The sequence below is a fragment of the Manis pentadactyla genome, chromosome 6 (assembly GCF_030020395.1).
Source record: "Manis pentadactyla isolate mManPen7 chromosome 6, mManPen7.hap1, whole genome shotgun sequence".
NCBI lineage: Eukaryota > Metazoa > Chordata > Mammalia > Pholidota > Manidae > Manis > Manis pentadactyla.
This window is the reverse complement of record NC_080024.1, coordinates 35,173,249-35,190,824: the sequence shown is the minus strand read 5'-3', so window position 1 is coordinate 35,190,824 and position 17,576 is coordinate 35,173,249. Positions and strand designations below refer to the sequence as shown.

Below are 17,576 nucleotides of genomic sequence, written 5' to 3'. Positions count from 1 at the left end.
AAATCAGGGTCTCAAAGAGCTATTTGTACACCCATGTCCATGGCAGCATTATTCACAATAGCCAAAAGGTAAAAGCAACCCAAAGGTCCAGTGACCGATGAATGGATAAACAAAATGTGGTATATACACACAATGCAGTATTATTCAGCCTCAAAGAGGAAGGAAATTCTGACACATGCTAAAATGTTTTAAACAAGGATGAACCTTGGTGACATTATGCTAAGTGAAACAAGCAAGTCACAAAGAGACAAATACTGTATGATTCCACTTATATGAGGTACCCAGAGTAGTCAAATTCAAAGAGACAAAAAGTAAAAATGGTGTTTGCCAGGGGGAAAGGGAGACTTGTGAGTTGTTTAATGGGCACAGAATTTCAGTTGTTTAAGATAAAAAGAGTTCTGGAGACTGGAGGAAACAATGTCAATGGGACTTCTGGGAAGATGGTGACATAGAGAGAGCTTAAACCCATCTCTTCCCACCTTCATACCAAATCTATAGCTACACACAGAGAAATTCATCTTAGAAAAAACCAAGGCCCCAGTCAGTACCTTCTGCACAAGGGATAAAAAGACTGCATAAAAAGCAGCAGGACAGACAGAGACATGGTAATGGAGGAAGCCCCAGCCCCAATGCAATGACCTACAGTGGGGAGGGATATTGCTCAGGGACCAGAACACAGATTCTCTGCCCTGACAGAGAAAAAACAGCCATGCTTTAAAGTGCATTTAGACTGCAAGTGAAAAAAAAAAAAAGATTTTTGGAACTAAAGTACTCATTGTTTGGCAGGGGAGTCTAGGATGCACCAGTGTTTGCACTCCTTCCCCACACTGATAGTGATGTGGGGAGAAGGGTTTGGGCACACACGTCAATTTCAGGCTTGGTCTATGTAAGGCTGAGAGCACTAACGGGAGGAGCAAGCACGTCGGACCCTGATGACGTGTCAAAGTCGCCGGCTGTTGCCCCCTCCCAACCTGATACGTTAGCCAATCCTGGCACCGCTGTAAATCTAAGCTCTGCCTCCCCCTACCTTCTTTAAAAACTCGCTGCCTGTCTGCTTACACATGCAAATTCCCCAGCCTCTATTTCTGTAGACTGAGGAAATCTTGCCTGGGTGTTTGCATTCAAATAAATTACCTGGCCCTTTGTTGCCTCTCTTCACCTGCTTATTTCGGCTAGAATTTATCTTACAGTCTAGGTGGCTTCTCAGCCCTCCCCACAAACACCCAGTTAGTGTGAGAGTGCATTTGCCTGCAGCTGCCCCAAGGTCATGGAACCTGTTGCCACCAACGCACAGAGAGCACACCCTGGCCACTAGTGCACCACAGGCTCGCAGCCAGTAGCTGGGGAGGCAGAGCTTTCCTGGATATTGCACCTGGACCCACTGTCCCCCTGCCAGCATGGACCCCATTGGTATCTACTTGGAAGTCTCTACAGCTGGAGCCCTCCAACTTGACCCTGAGAACCCTGATACCAGAACACCTCCATCTCATGCTCACTAGGCCTCCAGCCAGCCAGCCCAAACCATCAGGCACATGCAGTCTACCCAGGGGGCCTTCCCTATATAAGGTCAATCCTTCAAGCCTGGGAGAAGTAGTTCTTTCTATTAATTAACAGATTCAAGCACAAAAAGTCTAACAAAATGAAGAGGCAGAGGAATATCCTTGAAACAAAAGAACATGGCAAAACTTCAGAAAAAGAACTAAATGAAACAGAGTTAATCCATCAGATAAAGAGTTCAAACTAATGATTATAAAGATGCTCAACAGACTTGAGAGAAGAGTAGAGGAACTTCGGTAGGAAGCTCTATGAAGAGAAAGAAAATACAAAACAGAAACAACCATAGATGAAGAATAAAAAAAAATACACTAGAGGGAATCAATAGCATATTAGAGAATGTAGAAGAATGAATCAGTGATTTGGAGGACAGAGTAATGGAAAGCACTCAAGATGAACAGCAGGAAGAAAAAAATAAAAGAAAGAAGGGTATGTTAAAGGAGCTCTGGGACAATACCAAATGTCCAAACATTGACATTATGGAATCCCAGGAGAAGAGAGAGAGAAAGATGTAGAAAGTTATCTGAAGAAATAATACCTCACAACTTCTCTAATCTAAGGAAGGAAAGAGATATCCAGGTCCAGGAAGCATAGAAAGCCCCAAACAAGATAAACCCAATGAAGTCCACACCAAGACATATCACAATTAAAATGTTAATGATCAAAGACAAATGGAGAATCTTAAAAGCAGCAGGAGAAAAGAAACAGGCTACCTACAAGGGAAACCCCATAAGGCAATCAGCTGGTTTTTCAGCAGAAATTCTAGAAGGCCAAAAGGGAGTAGTATGATATACTCAAGTGCTGAAACAAAAAAAAACCTCCAACCAAGAATACTTTACCAGCATGGTTATCATTCAGAATGGAAGGGGAGATAAAAGAGCTTCCCAGATAAACATAACTTAAGAGCTCATTACCACTAAACTGGCCTTACAAGAAACGTTAAAGGATCTTTTTTTAAGAGAGAGACACTAACTGGAAGCAAGAAAAGAAGGAAAGCAAAAATTTCACTGGTAAAAGCAAACATGTACCAGAGGTAGTCAATCAACGACTTCAAAGCTAGTATGAAGGTAAAAAAGACAAAAGTACTATAATCAAAAATTTTTTTTAATTATCCCTAAAATTTGTCATATGTCCCCCTGTGTTTTAAAAATACTTACTTGTTTTCTATTTTTAATGAAAGAACAGACAGAAGCTTACTGTTCAGTATCTCAGACGAAGTTAAAAAAGACTGTGATAGATCTCACCATTTCTTCTCCAAAGAAAACATTAAAAGAAAACTTTCTACATTTATCTGGAACACCACTCTCCACCCCTATACACATTTTGGCAAACAAGAAAAAAACATATCAAAACAGGAAGAGTCATGTCTACAAGACTTAACTATAAGTTACAGGCTCCTCTATTGTACATATCCATAGCCAAATGACTAGCTCAATATCCTGGACTCAGAGACTGCTGACACCAGCTTAAGTATGTGCATGTGTGTATAGACAGAAGAAACACACCCAATTGTTAACAGTTCCATATCCTCTAAAGTGTGCACTCTCAACAAAAACAGTATTGCTCCCATTGGAATGACAACTGGCTACTGGTGAGAGGAAGGGGAGTATGAAAAACATCTTAGATACCACAATGGTATGCAGCCCTACAAAGAGTCATAGTACATAAACAGATACATAGCATATATGTATGTAGTACTACAATTTCATGGGTGGAGATGATAAGGAGAAAATGTCTACAAAGTTTCCCAAGCAGTGTGTAGATACTAAAGATATGAGTGACAGGTATGTTGAGTATTGAGTCTCTCAGGCCTTTGAGGATTCCAGTCAGGGCCTGCAGAGCAGGAAGGAATAGGGGTCAGCAGCTCTACGGCATTTGTCTTTCCCTGGTCTGAGGCATTTTCCATTTATTTTAGTGTTCCTCCAAATATTTGCTGTTGAGTGCTATCATGTGAAAAAAAGGCTAGAAGCACTGAGTTTCCACTATAAATATGTGTTTTTACAATAAAAAATTTTTAAGATAATAGTTTAAAAAAATACTGTTTTCAAACTGAAGGAACAAAACAGCAGCAGAATCACAGAACCCAAGAATGGACTAACAGTTACCAAAGGGAAAGAGACTGGGGAGAATGGGAGGGTAGGGAGGGATAAGGGCGGGGAAGAAGAAAGGGGGTATTATGATCAGCATGTATAATGTGGGGGGTGGGGAAAAGGGGAGGGCTGTGCAACACAGAGAAGACAAGTAGTGATTCTACAACATCTTACTATGCTGATGGACAGTGACTGTAATGGGGTTTGTGGGGGGGACTTGGGGTAGGGGAGAGCCTAGTAAACATAATGTTCCTCATGTAATTGCAGATTAATGATAACAACAACAAAAAAAAAACCTGAAAAAAAAATACTGTTTTCCAACTCTTCTTAGGTCTAGCATTATAGGTGGTCAAGAATCCAAAGTTCTATTTAGAATATGCCCTAAAAATGTCAATGTCTAGTTGGCGCATACCCTGCCCACTAAGTTTACTGAGGGACAGTGTTCATTTTTTTGGTAATGAAACGAGAAGCATTTTAATTCAAGACATGAAAAAAGGTCAGGATTAGTCATCATGGCCATTTATAAGACATGTATGAGAAAATAAAAAACATGTCCATGAGGGAGAGAAATGACAGAGAGAATAGAACAGATGCACAGGGATGACAGGAGGAAGAGTAGAAGATCCACGAAAGCAAAGTTCCTCATGTTTTAATGTGTTCCCAGCTCTTGTGCCCCTAGTGCCCAACAATACTGATCTCATTGCTTGACTGTAATATTTTTAAGCTAACTTGAGTAGATCTGTGCTTCTTGTGTTTTTTTTGGTATCATTAATCTACAATTACATAGATCTGTGCTTCTTGTACTCTAATATAAACCTGTGCTCTTCAAGCCCTAACTAAAATATAAAATTCAAGCCTAAAAATATTTCAATTTGGTCTGGCAGGAATCTGGCTTATGTGTAAAAAAAAACATAACATTAGCATGGCTAGGTTGAAATAACATTCCATTTCTGTAAAGAAGATCAAGGTAATAATGAAGTGACTTACCTTATGAAAATATTTCAAGTTAGTTAAAAACATAAATATCCTAAAAAATAACTTTAGAGTGGGAAGTCTGTAGAATTCATCTTTCTATAAACAATTAAGTGCAGGATTGGTTGTCAAAAGAAAAAAAGGAACTGGAGAGAAAAAACCTGTAGTGGAAACTCATAATTTCCAACCTTTTCAACTGTAGAGAAAATATCTGAAGCAAATGCTTTTCTGATTAGAAATACAACAAAATAGCACACCAGATGAAAGGTGTTCTGGAAATGGATAGTAATGATGGTAGTACAACTTCTGAATATATTTCGTATCACGGAACTGTACAACTGAACATGTTAGGGATGTTAAATTTTACGTCAGGTGTATTTTTACAATTAAAAAATTTGGAAAAAAAGATAGCACACCATTGCCAAACCTACTAGACTACTTTTATGAATCATGCAAAGCCACTTTGTCTACTAGCAGAAGTACTACATGACCCATCTGCACCCCAACAATACCTTGAACATCTCGTCCTAAAACTCCCACATAGTTCTGATCTCTTAAGACTTCCTGGTCACCATCCTCCACATCAGTTTCCGGCTTCTTTATTATTTTTTTTGTGTTGACCAAAAGCTGAGCTCGCTCCTTTTTAATTTTAGCTCCTATAAGAATATCCACAGAATTAGAACAAGACAGATATAAATTCTTTCTAAACATTACACTTAGGTAAGTAAACAAACTCTGCTACTACTGTCCTTATTTAAAGGTTGGAAAAGAATTTCAGTGTTTTCTCTTTGATTAAAAGTGCAGACCCCTCTTCCAAAGTCTGTATAACTAAGTTACAAAAAAACCCACCACCCTGAAAGTACATCTTTTTGGGGGTCAAAATAATTTTAATTACAATGGGTAGTTATAATTTAGCACTACTACTGAGCTCTATTATTTTATTATTTTTTACTTTCAATAAAGTTTGAGTGAACTGAAAGTTTTTATTTAGTCTTACTAGATCAAATACTTTGTGCTGTATTTTCAAAAAAGGTTTAAAATATTTTGAAAAGTGAAATAATCTATAACCATGATACAAGCATCTCTTCAATTGTATGATCACTCAGTACCTCCTTCTCTATCAAGAATGTGATTAAGAACATCATCATCTCCCACAAACTGAACTTCCAGCATCTTGTCTTCCTTTAATTCCAGTTTACTCATCATTGCCAACCTAAACAAAAGCAATAAAGCACTCAAAAGTGATGAAAAATTCTTACCAATTAGCCAATTAAATTAAATATTCACAATGAATACATGTGTTTGTATAACATTTTTAAAAGTCTTTTAAGTATGAAAAATAGGTCATTCGTTATTGTGTTAGTATTGTGTTTCCGATAATAGGTAACTCAGTTCTTTACCTGAAAAATGAAAGAGAAGGACTCAAGATTTGGAAAGAACCAAATCGAATCAAGGAAACTAAAATTTAATGACAAGAAAACAATTCTGCCTGTAAAGAAAGCTCTAATCAATCTGTGGAATAACAACATTGCCAGAAAGGGGACAGCTACTATATGAAAGTTTAGAAAAAGGGCATCCAAAGAATTAGAATATGACAGGTATAAATTCTGGTTTATAATGCTTTGGTGAATTTTAATATCTGTTCATTGGAAAGCTATCCCCACTGGGGGAACTCTGTGTACTTCACTGGTATACTAAGCGTCAAGCACCTCCCTTCAGTGTTACTGCAAGCTTACCCAACAATTCTACAATTATAAATATGGCTTTCTAGGTATCTTAGTAACTAAACAGTAAGCAGGAATCTTTCCAATACTTTATAGTTAGCTCTACCTGAACAAACATCATTCTGCAAGCAAGAGCTTGATTAACTCTGTCTACTCTGACAAAATCTAGTGTCAGTACTTACGCCTAAAACTAATTAATGATGATTTCAACTAGCTGCCAGCTAACTGGTTCATTAAAAAAAATTTTTTTTTTATCTTTCCTCTCTCTCACAGATCTTGGAACCTCTTTTCTCCTGACAAGGACACACAGAACTGTGTCCCTCTTGAATCAGTTATTTGCATGCAGGTAACTTACTAAATGTTGCCAAGGGTTTTTTTTTTTATTACTAGCACACTTAAATGACTAGCATTTTCATTTACCTTTAAAGGTACTATACATTCTGCTACTGGAAAATTCAGGTAGAGTCACCTGTAACTGGAAAAAGATCTCAGTCAGGGTCAGCTAATAGGAAATGAAAACAACCAGAAGTTTGAGTGATAACAAACGAGATGAATAGATAAACACAGTTCTTAAAAAGCCAAAAGTTATTACGATGGCATAGTAAAGGGCAAAATGACCATTACCATTGTGGCCCAGAGAAACTAGAGACTGAGTAAATCTGAATTGGGTGGGCAGGTGGATGGAGAGAAGGGGCCAAAATCTGAGCACTTACTATGTGCTAGACACAGTTGTGAATATTCTATATGTATTATTGTTTAGTCCTTGCCACATCTCTATTAGGTTTATACTTTGTGTATTAACACTTCATCTATAATTTATATGACCATTAGACATACCCTTTTGGGCCTTCGTTATAGTCATAATCGTAACACTGCTTATTATGGAGAGCTTGGGACTATTAGAGCAAAAGTTTAATTCATCTACATGACATCTGTAGAAAATGAAGAAACTTATTTCTTTATATCTGTATAAAATATATGGTGTTTTAGTTTTTTTGGGGGGGAAGGGTATAAAATAAAGACTTTCTGAGGGGTTGTTTGTTAGGCACTGCACTAGGCACTTTTATGTATGCCAGATCATTAAATCCTCATTCTTTGAGGCAGTTAAAACGAATACATTATTTCCCCAATTTACAGATGAGTAAACAGAGGTTAAATATTAAATCACTCATCCGATATCACACAATTATGAAGTATGTTAAAGCCGAAACCCAAGTTTGACTGATTCCAACGTCCCTGATCATTCTATTAATTGATACCACACACTCCTGCAGGTATTACATACAAATCTGTTATCCCAAATGCTTGTTTTGACCTCTGGAAACTATTCATAGAATGTCTAATCTTTTCCCACATGGCAGTTCAAATATCTGAAGACTTCAATGGTTCTGTAGGTTTCCAGTTCTTTAAACATTACTAGTTCTATCAAGCACATTTTTAAAAGCATGGCCATATTCAGCATAATCTACATTAATTTAAATTATAGGCTGCTTTGTTCTACAAAGGATTTGAAACAGTGACAATAAGCAAATGCAATAAACAAATGACAAACTATAATATTTACAGGGAGTCTGGATCACGGAAAATAGAAAGATAAGTAAAAAATAAAATCATACAAGGAATTTTGGTTCCGAGCTTCCTGGCAAAGTGAAAAAAGGCAGTTACAAAATTCATTCTCATTAACAAAGTTAAGTAGTTCCTTGTGGGTAGGGCAGAAGGGATTTTCAAGGAAAATTTTAAAATAAATTTTTTAGACAATTAGGCAATTTCCCTTTGGTATTTTACATTAAGAACTGCCTGGACAGAGTCTTGTTTAACTTAGTTTTGTTTGTAGTTGAATACTCTTATGCGTAATTTCCTTTTCTAGATTTCAAGACATTTTATTATACAGTACAGAATCACCAAGCTGAAGAAATTAATACAAAGAAAATTGAAAGCAACCATTCCTTCCTTCTCCAACAATTTCTGAAGGAAAAAAAAACAAAAAACCACTACTCCACAACCACAGAAGAAAATGCAAACACAAAGCGATCATTTACTATTCAAGGCACTGTCTTTGGGTACTTACTTTTAAGGGGACTCCTTTCAAGGAGTTGATACGTAAGCAATACAGCTACACCAACTAAGTATTAACAGCAACACATTCTCCTTTGGGAGCAAATAAAGGATTTGCTGCACTTTAAAAAACATAATCCTTTAAAAAAAGAAGGTAGTATGATTACTGGTTAAGCATGGATTTTAACATGGGGTAAACGTGGGTTCCAATCTTAGCTCCACACTTTGGTGTGTGACTGCACAGAGTTGTGATTAAATGAGATAATGTGCTTAGCATATGAAAATGCTAATTAAATGTTCCCTATTATCTGTATTTTTACTTTAAAATTCAACTTAACCATGCAGACTTCTTTTACATCTCTATATCCCGTCAAACAGAAAAAGTGCTCTATAAATGAATAATGAATGATGCCCATATAACCTGCAGTGCCATTACACAAAAGTGTAGGGCCATGCTATTCTTCAGACTGCAATTTAACTAGGGGAGGATGTAATGGTTCTATTAGGATTTCAGCTACAGAACAAAAAATTATGCACTGGTATCCTTTTAATTTAAAAAGCTCTACCGAAAGAGCCTGGTTTATCAACGTTTTACTACCAACCACTGTCCCACGGTAGTCTGTTCGATTAGCATCATCCATTTGTTGCTTCCAGGCTGGGATATGTTAACATCAAAGGTTCTTGTTCCAGTGGTAGTTTGGGGACGATCTCGTCCCCCTCAGTCCTAACTTTGCTCACAGATCACTTTATTATTTTCGTTACAGATTCTCTCACTTCTCTCTTTACAAGCATAGAGCTCCTTAAGCCGGAAAACAGATGTTGGTAACAGGCGTCCCTTGCACCGAAGAGCGTTATCACTGCTGGACAGACAGACAAACTGTCTTTCTAGAGGGAAGCTCCTACCCTTACAGGTACTGACGGGACTGCGGCCTGGGCCTCACGCCGCAGACCATCTGGCTGCACTCCGGCAGCCGGGGATCCTCGGGCCCGGGGGGCTGCGGGGCAGCCTGGGGAAGGCCGAGTGGGAGGCGTAACTGGACTCACCTCACAAGCCCCGAACTAAGAACGCGATGAAGGCAGGCTACTTGGTCGCCTCACTACGCACCGCTCGGTCTCCGCCACGCGCGGCTCCGGCCACCCCGCTACCGGCGGTATCCCGCTGAGTGGTCGCTGCAGGGAAGGTTTCCGCTGGGAGGGCCCCAGCGGGAAAGGCTAAATTCTTGTAAGCAGCCGGAGAACAGGATCACAGGGTCACACGTTACAGCAAACGGGCACCAGGGAGCCCTACTGGGGGATGGGAGGCCTGCCTGCGGCACACCGAATCTCCCGCCCTGCTCAGGGGCGGAGCCCAGAGAAGCCAGTAGGAAGAGGAGTTAGCCGGGAGCGATGGGTATGTGGGCCACTCAGCGTTCGCCTCCCGGCCCCGCCCACCAAGAAACCTGAGGAAAAGGAGTATCTAATCACTGGGTCTGGGCCTTTTCGTTCCTTGTTCCATTTCCGGGGAAGGGACAAGGAAGCGTTTGTTAGATCTGAGGAAATTTGTGGAGGTGTCGCAGGCTGCGTGTCTGTCTTGGGAGTTACTTCGTTTTTTGTTTTTTAAGTTCCCTCTGAGTTGTGTGAAAGGTAGGATTCTGTGCGTCTCAGTTTGAGGTAGGCAGGAAGGACACAGTCCTCTCTGTAGAGAATTAGGGTCGGGTGACTGAATATGGAGATAGGATCAAACTGCTAATGGGATGAAGAGACTGGGAAAATAAGGGGAATAAATATAGGCGGAGATAATGAGGGAAAAAAAAAGGAATGGGCCTGCTGGGATAAAGTATTACCCACTAACAATACTATTCATTTGGGTTCATGCATTCAAAATTAAGAGTCCCGTGTATCAGATAACGAGGATACACAATATTAAGCAAGACAAACACGATCTGTGCCCTCAAAGGATACTACAGGGGAAGATACTGAACACTGTTGAGAAAAATACTACCATGTTGGAAGTCCAGTATTTATTGGACCATGTGGCAGGGGTATTAACGGACGGAAGGAGTCAGAACAACTTCCTTGGAGGAAGAGATACTCAAATCAAAACCTGAGGGTTGAACAGATTTAAGTCAGACAAAAAGGAAGGCAAAACTTCCCAGGTAGAAGGCCCAAATTAATAAAGCAGATGCAGAGGCAAGGGCCAAACTTAGGTCTATAGTTAAGAAGGCTAGTTTGGCCCGTATTGCACCAAATTTGTATTGAAAGATCACTGGATAAAAGCGGTAAAAGTGGGAGTGAAGGAAGAGATGGAGTTACACCAATTTGGAAGCTGTTTAGGAAATACAGTTGAGAAAGAGAAATTATGGTAGCCTAGATACCTCAATACTCCATTTGGTTAGAAGTTAAAAAACAAAAGAGAAGAGTAATTTTTTTCTATCTACATTGGAAATAAAGCATCTGGGCTATAAGTAGAGAGAAGAATAGGAAAGAGACCATAGCCAATAGTTCATAATGAAGTGCTTGAAGAGTCCTTAAAAATTTGAAGATCTAGAAATACTGAATGGGTATTTAACATATGTTCTATATGTTTCTATGATGCAAAGTCTCTTCCATCTCCCTCTCAGATCTTCAGTGGTCTTCTAGGCTAAGGCTTTGAGTGGTGGGTTTTGATTTTGTTTTAATGATATATGTGTGGTAAATGGAAGGAGCTGTTTCCCACTTAGATTGATACTTACAAAAACAAAGCCATACCTTTCAGAATGGAGATTTGGAATTTAGGGGGTTGTCAGGAAGTTGAAGTTAAGAGGTGACTATAAAATGGCAATTCCCCCATGTATTCACAGAAATTTTGGGTAGAGCATTAAGACTTTTCCTTAGGGAAAGAGGGGACCAAGTTAACTTAAGGTACATTTTAAAGGGGTAGAAAAATAAGCAGCTAATTGGGTTATAGTTTGAAATTTAGGGCCTGGCTTTAAAAGTCTCTAGGACAGTTTGATTAAACAGTGAATTGAACAGTCTCTTGAAATGCCACTAAAATGACACAATTGAATTGTTTTTAAGTATAAACATACAATTAGGAGACCTGGAAATGTGGTGAGATAAAATTTTGGTAGATACATGGTAATTAGGCAAAGTAAGTTGAAACCCAGACCTGCAAAGGCTGACACCAATAAGAAACTTATTACTGTCACAGAGCTTCAGATAATCTCAGGAATTGGTCTCCCAAACTAATTAGGAGGTTCCTCCTAATAGGGACCTCTGAAGTCAGAAGAGCAGTTATGGGGCTGAGAACAGGAGAATTGGTTGAAGTCTGAAACAAGGAACAATTGGATTCCAGATCTCCTGTTCTCCTTAGCACAAGACCAGGTTACAAGGTAAACCAAAGAGGCTCTAAACTCAACAGAGTAGGAATGAGAAGTCATACTGAAATTGGGGGTGTGGTGAAAATTACCTGGGCAGATTATATGGACGACTGGAAACTGGCTCCCAGAACACTGGCAATTAGTCATAAAGCCCCTGGGTGTTAAATTTAAAGACTCACTCTCCATGCAGACTAATCAGAAGGCAGGAGGTGCAGGCTGAAAAACTAGTTCACTTGTACATCCACATTGAAACCTACTAGCTGGTAAGTCCTGCCCCTGTAGGCAGAGGTTCCAATCAATTTTAGCATTACCAAACTTTCCAACAAAGCCTCAGCTATGAAAGAGAAAACAAATAGACTAGAAACAAATAGACTATGTAGAACTGTGGGTAAAACGGTAACATTTCCAGAGTATGTCGCCTGGCTTTAGTACATTTGCATATCCTCAGGGGTAGAGAGTCATCTCCATGTCAATGGGTAATTACCTGGGCAACCGAGGGCATATATGAACCTGAGAATTTAAGGGGAGAGGCTGATTTACTTGCTGGCTTGCTTCCTTCAGGAGCAGGGGAGAGAATGCCCTGGACTGCAGTTTGTAAGCAATAAACGGGTTTCAAACTTTATTTCTCCCTTTGACTGATTTTGGTTTCTAGAGGTATTTTGCCCCAGGATTTCCTTTCCCTGAACTTACAAGAACCCAGGAGAAAATTAATTCCAAACTAATTTTATAAAAATCTCAGAGATAAAAGATTTTATATCTTAAAACAAAGAATATAAAAAAGGATCTGAGTCATCAAATTTAGATTTTTAAAGTTTTAATTTTTAAACAGACTGCAACATCATATTAGCTGCACATTTTTCTTCATCAACTGTCAGCACAACGAAAAAATAGTCTTTATGGGTCTGTCAGGGAGATAGATGACTGAGTAAAAAAAATACCATTTTTTAAGTTTATTTTTATGTTCAAACAAGGTTTTTTACCCATGCTGTATTTTATATGATCAATTTCAATATCAGTTTCTATATTCCAAAATGAAATATAAATAGCTGCATTGAACTCAGTGAGAGAACTCACTAAGTAACCACGACAAGGTAGGTCATATGGACAAGAGATACTTGCATTGGTTCCTAAATTTGGGAAACTCAAGTAACTTTTGTCTTTATTATCAGTTTCATGAAAATCTTTATATTGATGCTATTTCTGCTTGAAAAAAAAAATCCATTTTCTCCCTGGATCTTTTTCTTTGACCAGTTTAGTTTATTCAGTTACCTTTGAACACCTACATATAGAGGACATAGTGCCCAACCTCAATAAACTTAGATACTAGTTGGGTGGAATCAGACAATCTAAATACAATAAAGTGTGACTGCAAAGAGAATTTGCTGAAAACTACTAGGACAACTACCACTTAGCTCAGCCTGGCAGGTGGGAGGATAAGGGGACAAGGCAGCAGAGAAAGGACCTAATTAACTACAAACCTTAGAGAATGGGGGCAGAGAGGGGATTTCAGGGAGAGAGTATTCATAATACCAACATAATACCAATGTTACGTACAAGTATGAATGATACAGACATGTGGTGGGGGAAGTCTCAGGCTAAGGAACAGAATTTATCTCCTATGATGGCTCTATTGAATAATTATAACCAGAGAATTGATAGGTGTTTTATATCAATTACTAAGGAAGATAAATTTGAGGGGCAAGCGGTCTGGTTAGGAATGCTATCGAAGCAGTCTGGATATGAAGATGTAGGCATGAGTTTTAGCTGTAATAGTAAAAATAGAAAGGAAGAAATGGATTTGGGGAAGAAAAGTCAAAGTCAGCAGGAGATAGAAACTGGATATAGAGGGAAAGGGAAGATGTAATTCCCAGGTTTTTGGCTTGATTGCCTAGGTATCAGTTCCCTAGCGCGATGTGAAAGACAGATTACAGATGAGAGAGAGTGTAGAAGAGTTCAGTTTAACATGGGGCATCCTGACTTTGAAATGAGTGAGGTATATCAAATTATCATGCAACAGCTGAATATAAGAACTTGAAATTCATTCATGAGGTCAAGGCCTACAAATAGAAATCAGGGGTCATCAGTGTATAGATTAAAACCAAAGGGAGAAAAATGAGAATTGCCAGGGACATTGAGTAAAGTAAGAAAGGAAGTGATACCTCATCTTCTGAGATAGGCAGCAAGATGAGAGTAGTTGTACATAGTTTTTCTTGGAAGTGGCCATTTTAGCATTACGGCCTCCATTTTATGGAGAAAGTAAAAATTGAGGCTGCTGAGAAAGTGGTACTTAAAGTGATGAAGCTTTGGAACTGAAACTGAAGGGAATAAGAAAGGGGCAGGTCAAGAAGTACAAGCACCTCAAAGTGTTGGGGGCTTACGGATACAGAGAAGGCAGACTGCAGCACTGATATGGATGAGTCTTTTTATTTTGGTATCATTAATCTACAATTACATGAGGAACATTATGTTTACTAGACTCCCCCCTTCACAAAGTCTGTGTTGCACAGCCCTCCCAGTGCCTGCCCCCTCATTATACATACTAATCATAATGCCCCCTTTCTTTCCCCCAATGCTTATCCCTCCCTTCTCAACCATCCTCCCCAGTCCCTTTCCCTTTGGTAACTGTTAGTCCACTCTTGGGTTCTGTGATTGTGCTGCTCTTTTGTTCCTTCAATTTTTTCTTTGTTCTTATACTCCACATATGAATGAAATCATTTGGTACTTGTCTTCCTCTGCCTGGCTTATTTCACTGAGCATAATACCCTCTAGCTCCATCCATGTTGTTGCAAATGGTAGGATTTGTTATCTTCTTATGGCTGAATAATATTCCATTGTGTATATGTACCACATCTTCTTTATCCATTCATCTACTGATGAACACTTAGGTTGCTTCCATTTCTTAGCTATTGTAAATAGTGCTGCGATAAACATAGGGGTGCATCTGTCTTTTTCAAACTGGGCTGCTGCATTCTTAGGGTAAATTCCTAGGAGTGGAATTCCTGAGTCAAATGGTATTTCTATTTTGAGCTTTTTGAGGAACCTCCATACTGCTTTCCACAATGCTTGAACTAATTTGCATTCCCACCAGCAGTGTAGGAGGGTTCCCCTTTCTCCACAACCTCGCCAACATTTGTTGTTGTTTCTCTTTTGGATGGTAGCAACCCTTACTGGTGTGAGGTGATATCTCCTTGTGGTTTTTAATTTGCATTTCTCTGATGACTAGCGATGTGGAGCATCTTTTCATGTGTCTGTTGCCATCTGAATTTCTTCTTTGGAGATCTGTCTGCTCGGCTCCTCTGTCCATTTTTTAATTGGATTATTTGCTTTTTGTATGTTGAGGTGCGTGAGCTCTTTATATATTTTGGATGTCAACCCTTTATCGGATCTGTCATTTATGAATACATTCTCCCAGACTGTAGGATACCTTTTTGTTCTATTGGTGGTGTCCTTTGCTGTACAGAAGCTTTTCAGTTTGATATAGTCCCACTTGTTCATTTTTGCTTTCATTTCGCTTGCCCGGGGAGATATGTTCAAGAAGAGGTCACTCATGTTTATGTCCAAGAGATTTTTGCCTATGATTTTTTCTAAGAGTTTTATGGTTTCATGACTTATGTTCAAGTCTTTGATCCATTTTGAATTTATTTTTGTGTATGGGGTTAGACAGTGATCCAGTTTCATTCTCTTACATGTAGCTGTCCAGTTTTGCCAACACCAGCTGTTGAAGAGACTCTCATTTCCCCATTGTATGTCCATGGCTCCTTTATCGAATATTAGTTGACCATATACATTTGCGTTAATGTTTGTAGTCTCTATTCTGTCCCATTGGTCTGTGGCTCTGTTCTTGTGCCAGTACCAAATTGTCTCAATTCCTGTGGCTTTGTAGTAGAGCTTGAAGTTGGGGAGCAAGATCTCCCCCACTTTGTTCTTCCTTTTCAGGATTGCTTTGAGTATTCGGGGTCTTTGGTGTTTCCATATGAATTTTTGAACTATTTGTTCCAGTTCATTGAAGAATGCTGTTGGTAATCTGATAGGGATTGCATCGAATTTGTATATTGTTTTGGGCAGGTTGGCCATTTTGACAATATTAATTCTTCCTAGCCAGGAGCATGGGATGAGTTTCCATTTGTTAATGACCTCTTTAATTTCTCTTAAGAGTGTCTTATAGTTTTCAGGGTATAGGTCTTTCACTTCCTTGGTTAGGTTTATTCCTAGGTATTTTATTCTTTTTGATGCAATTGTGAATGGAATTGTTTTCCTGATTTCTCTATTCGTTCATTGTTAGTGTATAGGAAAGCCACTGATTTCTGTGTGTTAATTGTGTATCCTGCAACTTTGCTGAATTCTGATATTAGTTCTAGTAGTTTTGGAGTGGAGTCTTTAGGGTTTTTTATGTACAATATCATGTCATCTGCAAATAATGACAGTTTAACTTCTTCTTTACCAATCTGAATTCCTTGTATTTGTTTTGTCTAATTGCCATGACTAGGACCTCCAGTACTATGTTGAATAACAGTGGGGAGAATGGACATCCCTGTCTTGTTCCCGATCTCAGAGGAAAAGCTTTCAGCTTCTTGCTGTTCAGTATGATGTTGGCTGTGGTTTTATCATATATGGCCTTTATTATGTGGAGGTACTTGCCCTCTATACCCATTTTGCTGAGAGTTTTTATCATGAATGGATGTTGAATTTTGTCGAATGCTTTTTCAGCATCTATGGAGATGATCATGTGGTTTTTGTCTTTCTTTTTGTTGATGTGGTGGATGATGTTGATGGACTTTCGAATGTTGTACCATCCTTGCATCCCTGGGATGAATCCCACTTGGTCATGGTGTATGATCCTTTTGATATATTTTTTAATTCGGTTTGCTAATATTTTGAGTATTTTTGCATCTACGTTCATCAGGGATATTGGTCTGTAATTTTCTTTTTTGGTGGGGTCTTTGCCTGGTTTTGGTATTAGGGTGATGTTGGCTTCATAGAATGAGTTTGGGAGTATTCCCTCCTCTTCTATTTTTCGGAAAACTTTAAGGAGAATGGATGGGTATTGCATCTTCTCTGTATGTCTGATAAAAGTCTGAGGTAAATCCATCTGGCCCAGGGGTTTTGTTCTTGTGTAGTTTTTTGATTACTGCTTCAATTTCATTGGTGGTAATTGGTCTGTTTAGATTTTCTTTTTCTTTCTGGGTTAGTCTTGGAAGGTTGAATTTTCCAGGAAGTTGTCCATTTCTCCTAGGTTTTCCAGCTTGTTAGCATATAGGTTTTCATAGTATTCTCTAATAATTCTTAATATTTCTGTGGTGTCCATCGTGATTTTTCCTTTCTTGTTTCTGATTCTGTTGATGTGTGTTGATTCTCTTTTTGTCTTAATAAGTCTGGCTAGAGGCTTATCTATTTTGTTTATTCTCTCGAAGAACCAGCTCTTGGTTTCATTGATTTTTGCTATTGTTTTATTCTTCTCAATTTTATTTATTTCTTCTCTGATCTTTATTATGTCCCTCCTTCTGCTGACCTTAGGCCACATTTGTTCTTCTTTTTCCAATCTCAATAATTGTGACATTAGACTATTCATTTGGGATTGTTCTTCCTTCTTTAAATATGGCTGGATTGCTATATACTTTCCTCTTAAGACTGCTTTTGCTGCGTCCCACAGTAGTTGGGGCTTTGTGTTGTTGTCATTTGTTTCCATATATTGCTGGATCTCCATTTTAATTTGGTCATTGATCCATTGATTGTTTAGGAGCATGTTGTTAGGCCTCCATGTGTTTGTGAGCCTTTTTGCTTTCTTTGTACAATTTATATCTAGTTTTATACCTTTGTGGTCTTAAAAGTTGGTTAGTAGGATT

General features: G+C 38.7%; 1 protein-coding gene across 7 annotated transcripts in view; it reads right to left on the bottom strand.

Annotated features, from left to right (window-relative positions):
- The window catches only part of ORC2 (origin recognition complex subunit 2), a 43,295-nt gene extending 33,561 nt beyond the window's left edge, over nucleotides 1–9,734 (bottom strand). Inside the window, exons 1-5 of one of the 7 annotated variants that reach the window (XM_036928134.2) lie at nucleotides 9,440–9,733; nucleotides 8,409–8,534; nucleotides 6,761–6,815; nucleotides 5,726–5,829; nucleotides 5,129–5,272 (exon numbers count right to left, since the gene is read on the bottom strand). In XM_036928134.2, coding sequence (XP_036784029.2) covers nucleotides 5,129–5,272; nucleotides 5,726–5,822 — 241 coding nt within the window. In that variant the 5' untranslated portion in view covers nucleotides 5,823–5,829; nucleotides 6,761–6,815; nucleotides 8,409–8,534; nucleotides 9,440–9,733. Of the gene's footprint in view, nucleotides 1–5,128; nucleotides 5,273–5,725; nucleotides 5,830–6,760; nucleotides 6,816–8,408; nucleotides 8,535–9,439 lie in introns of all 7 variants that reach the window. The other 6 variants (XM_036928140.2, XM_036928135.2, XM_036928137.2 and 3 more) reach the window with 6 other exon arrangements.
- Between the last annotated feature and the right edge of the window lie 7,842 nt (nucleotides 9,735–17,576).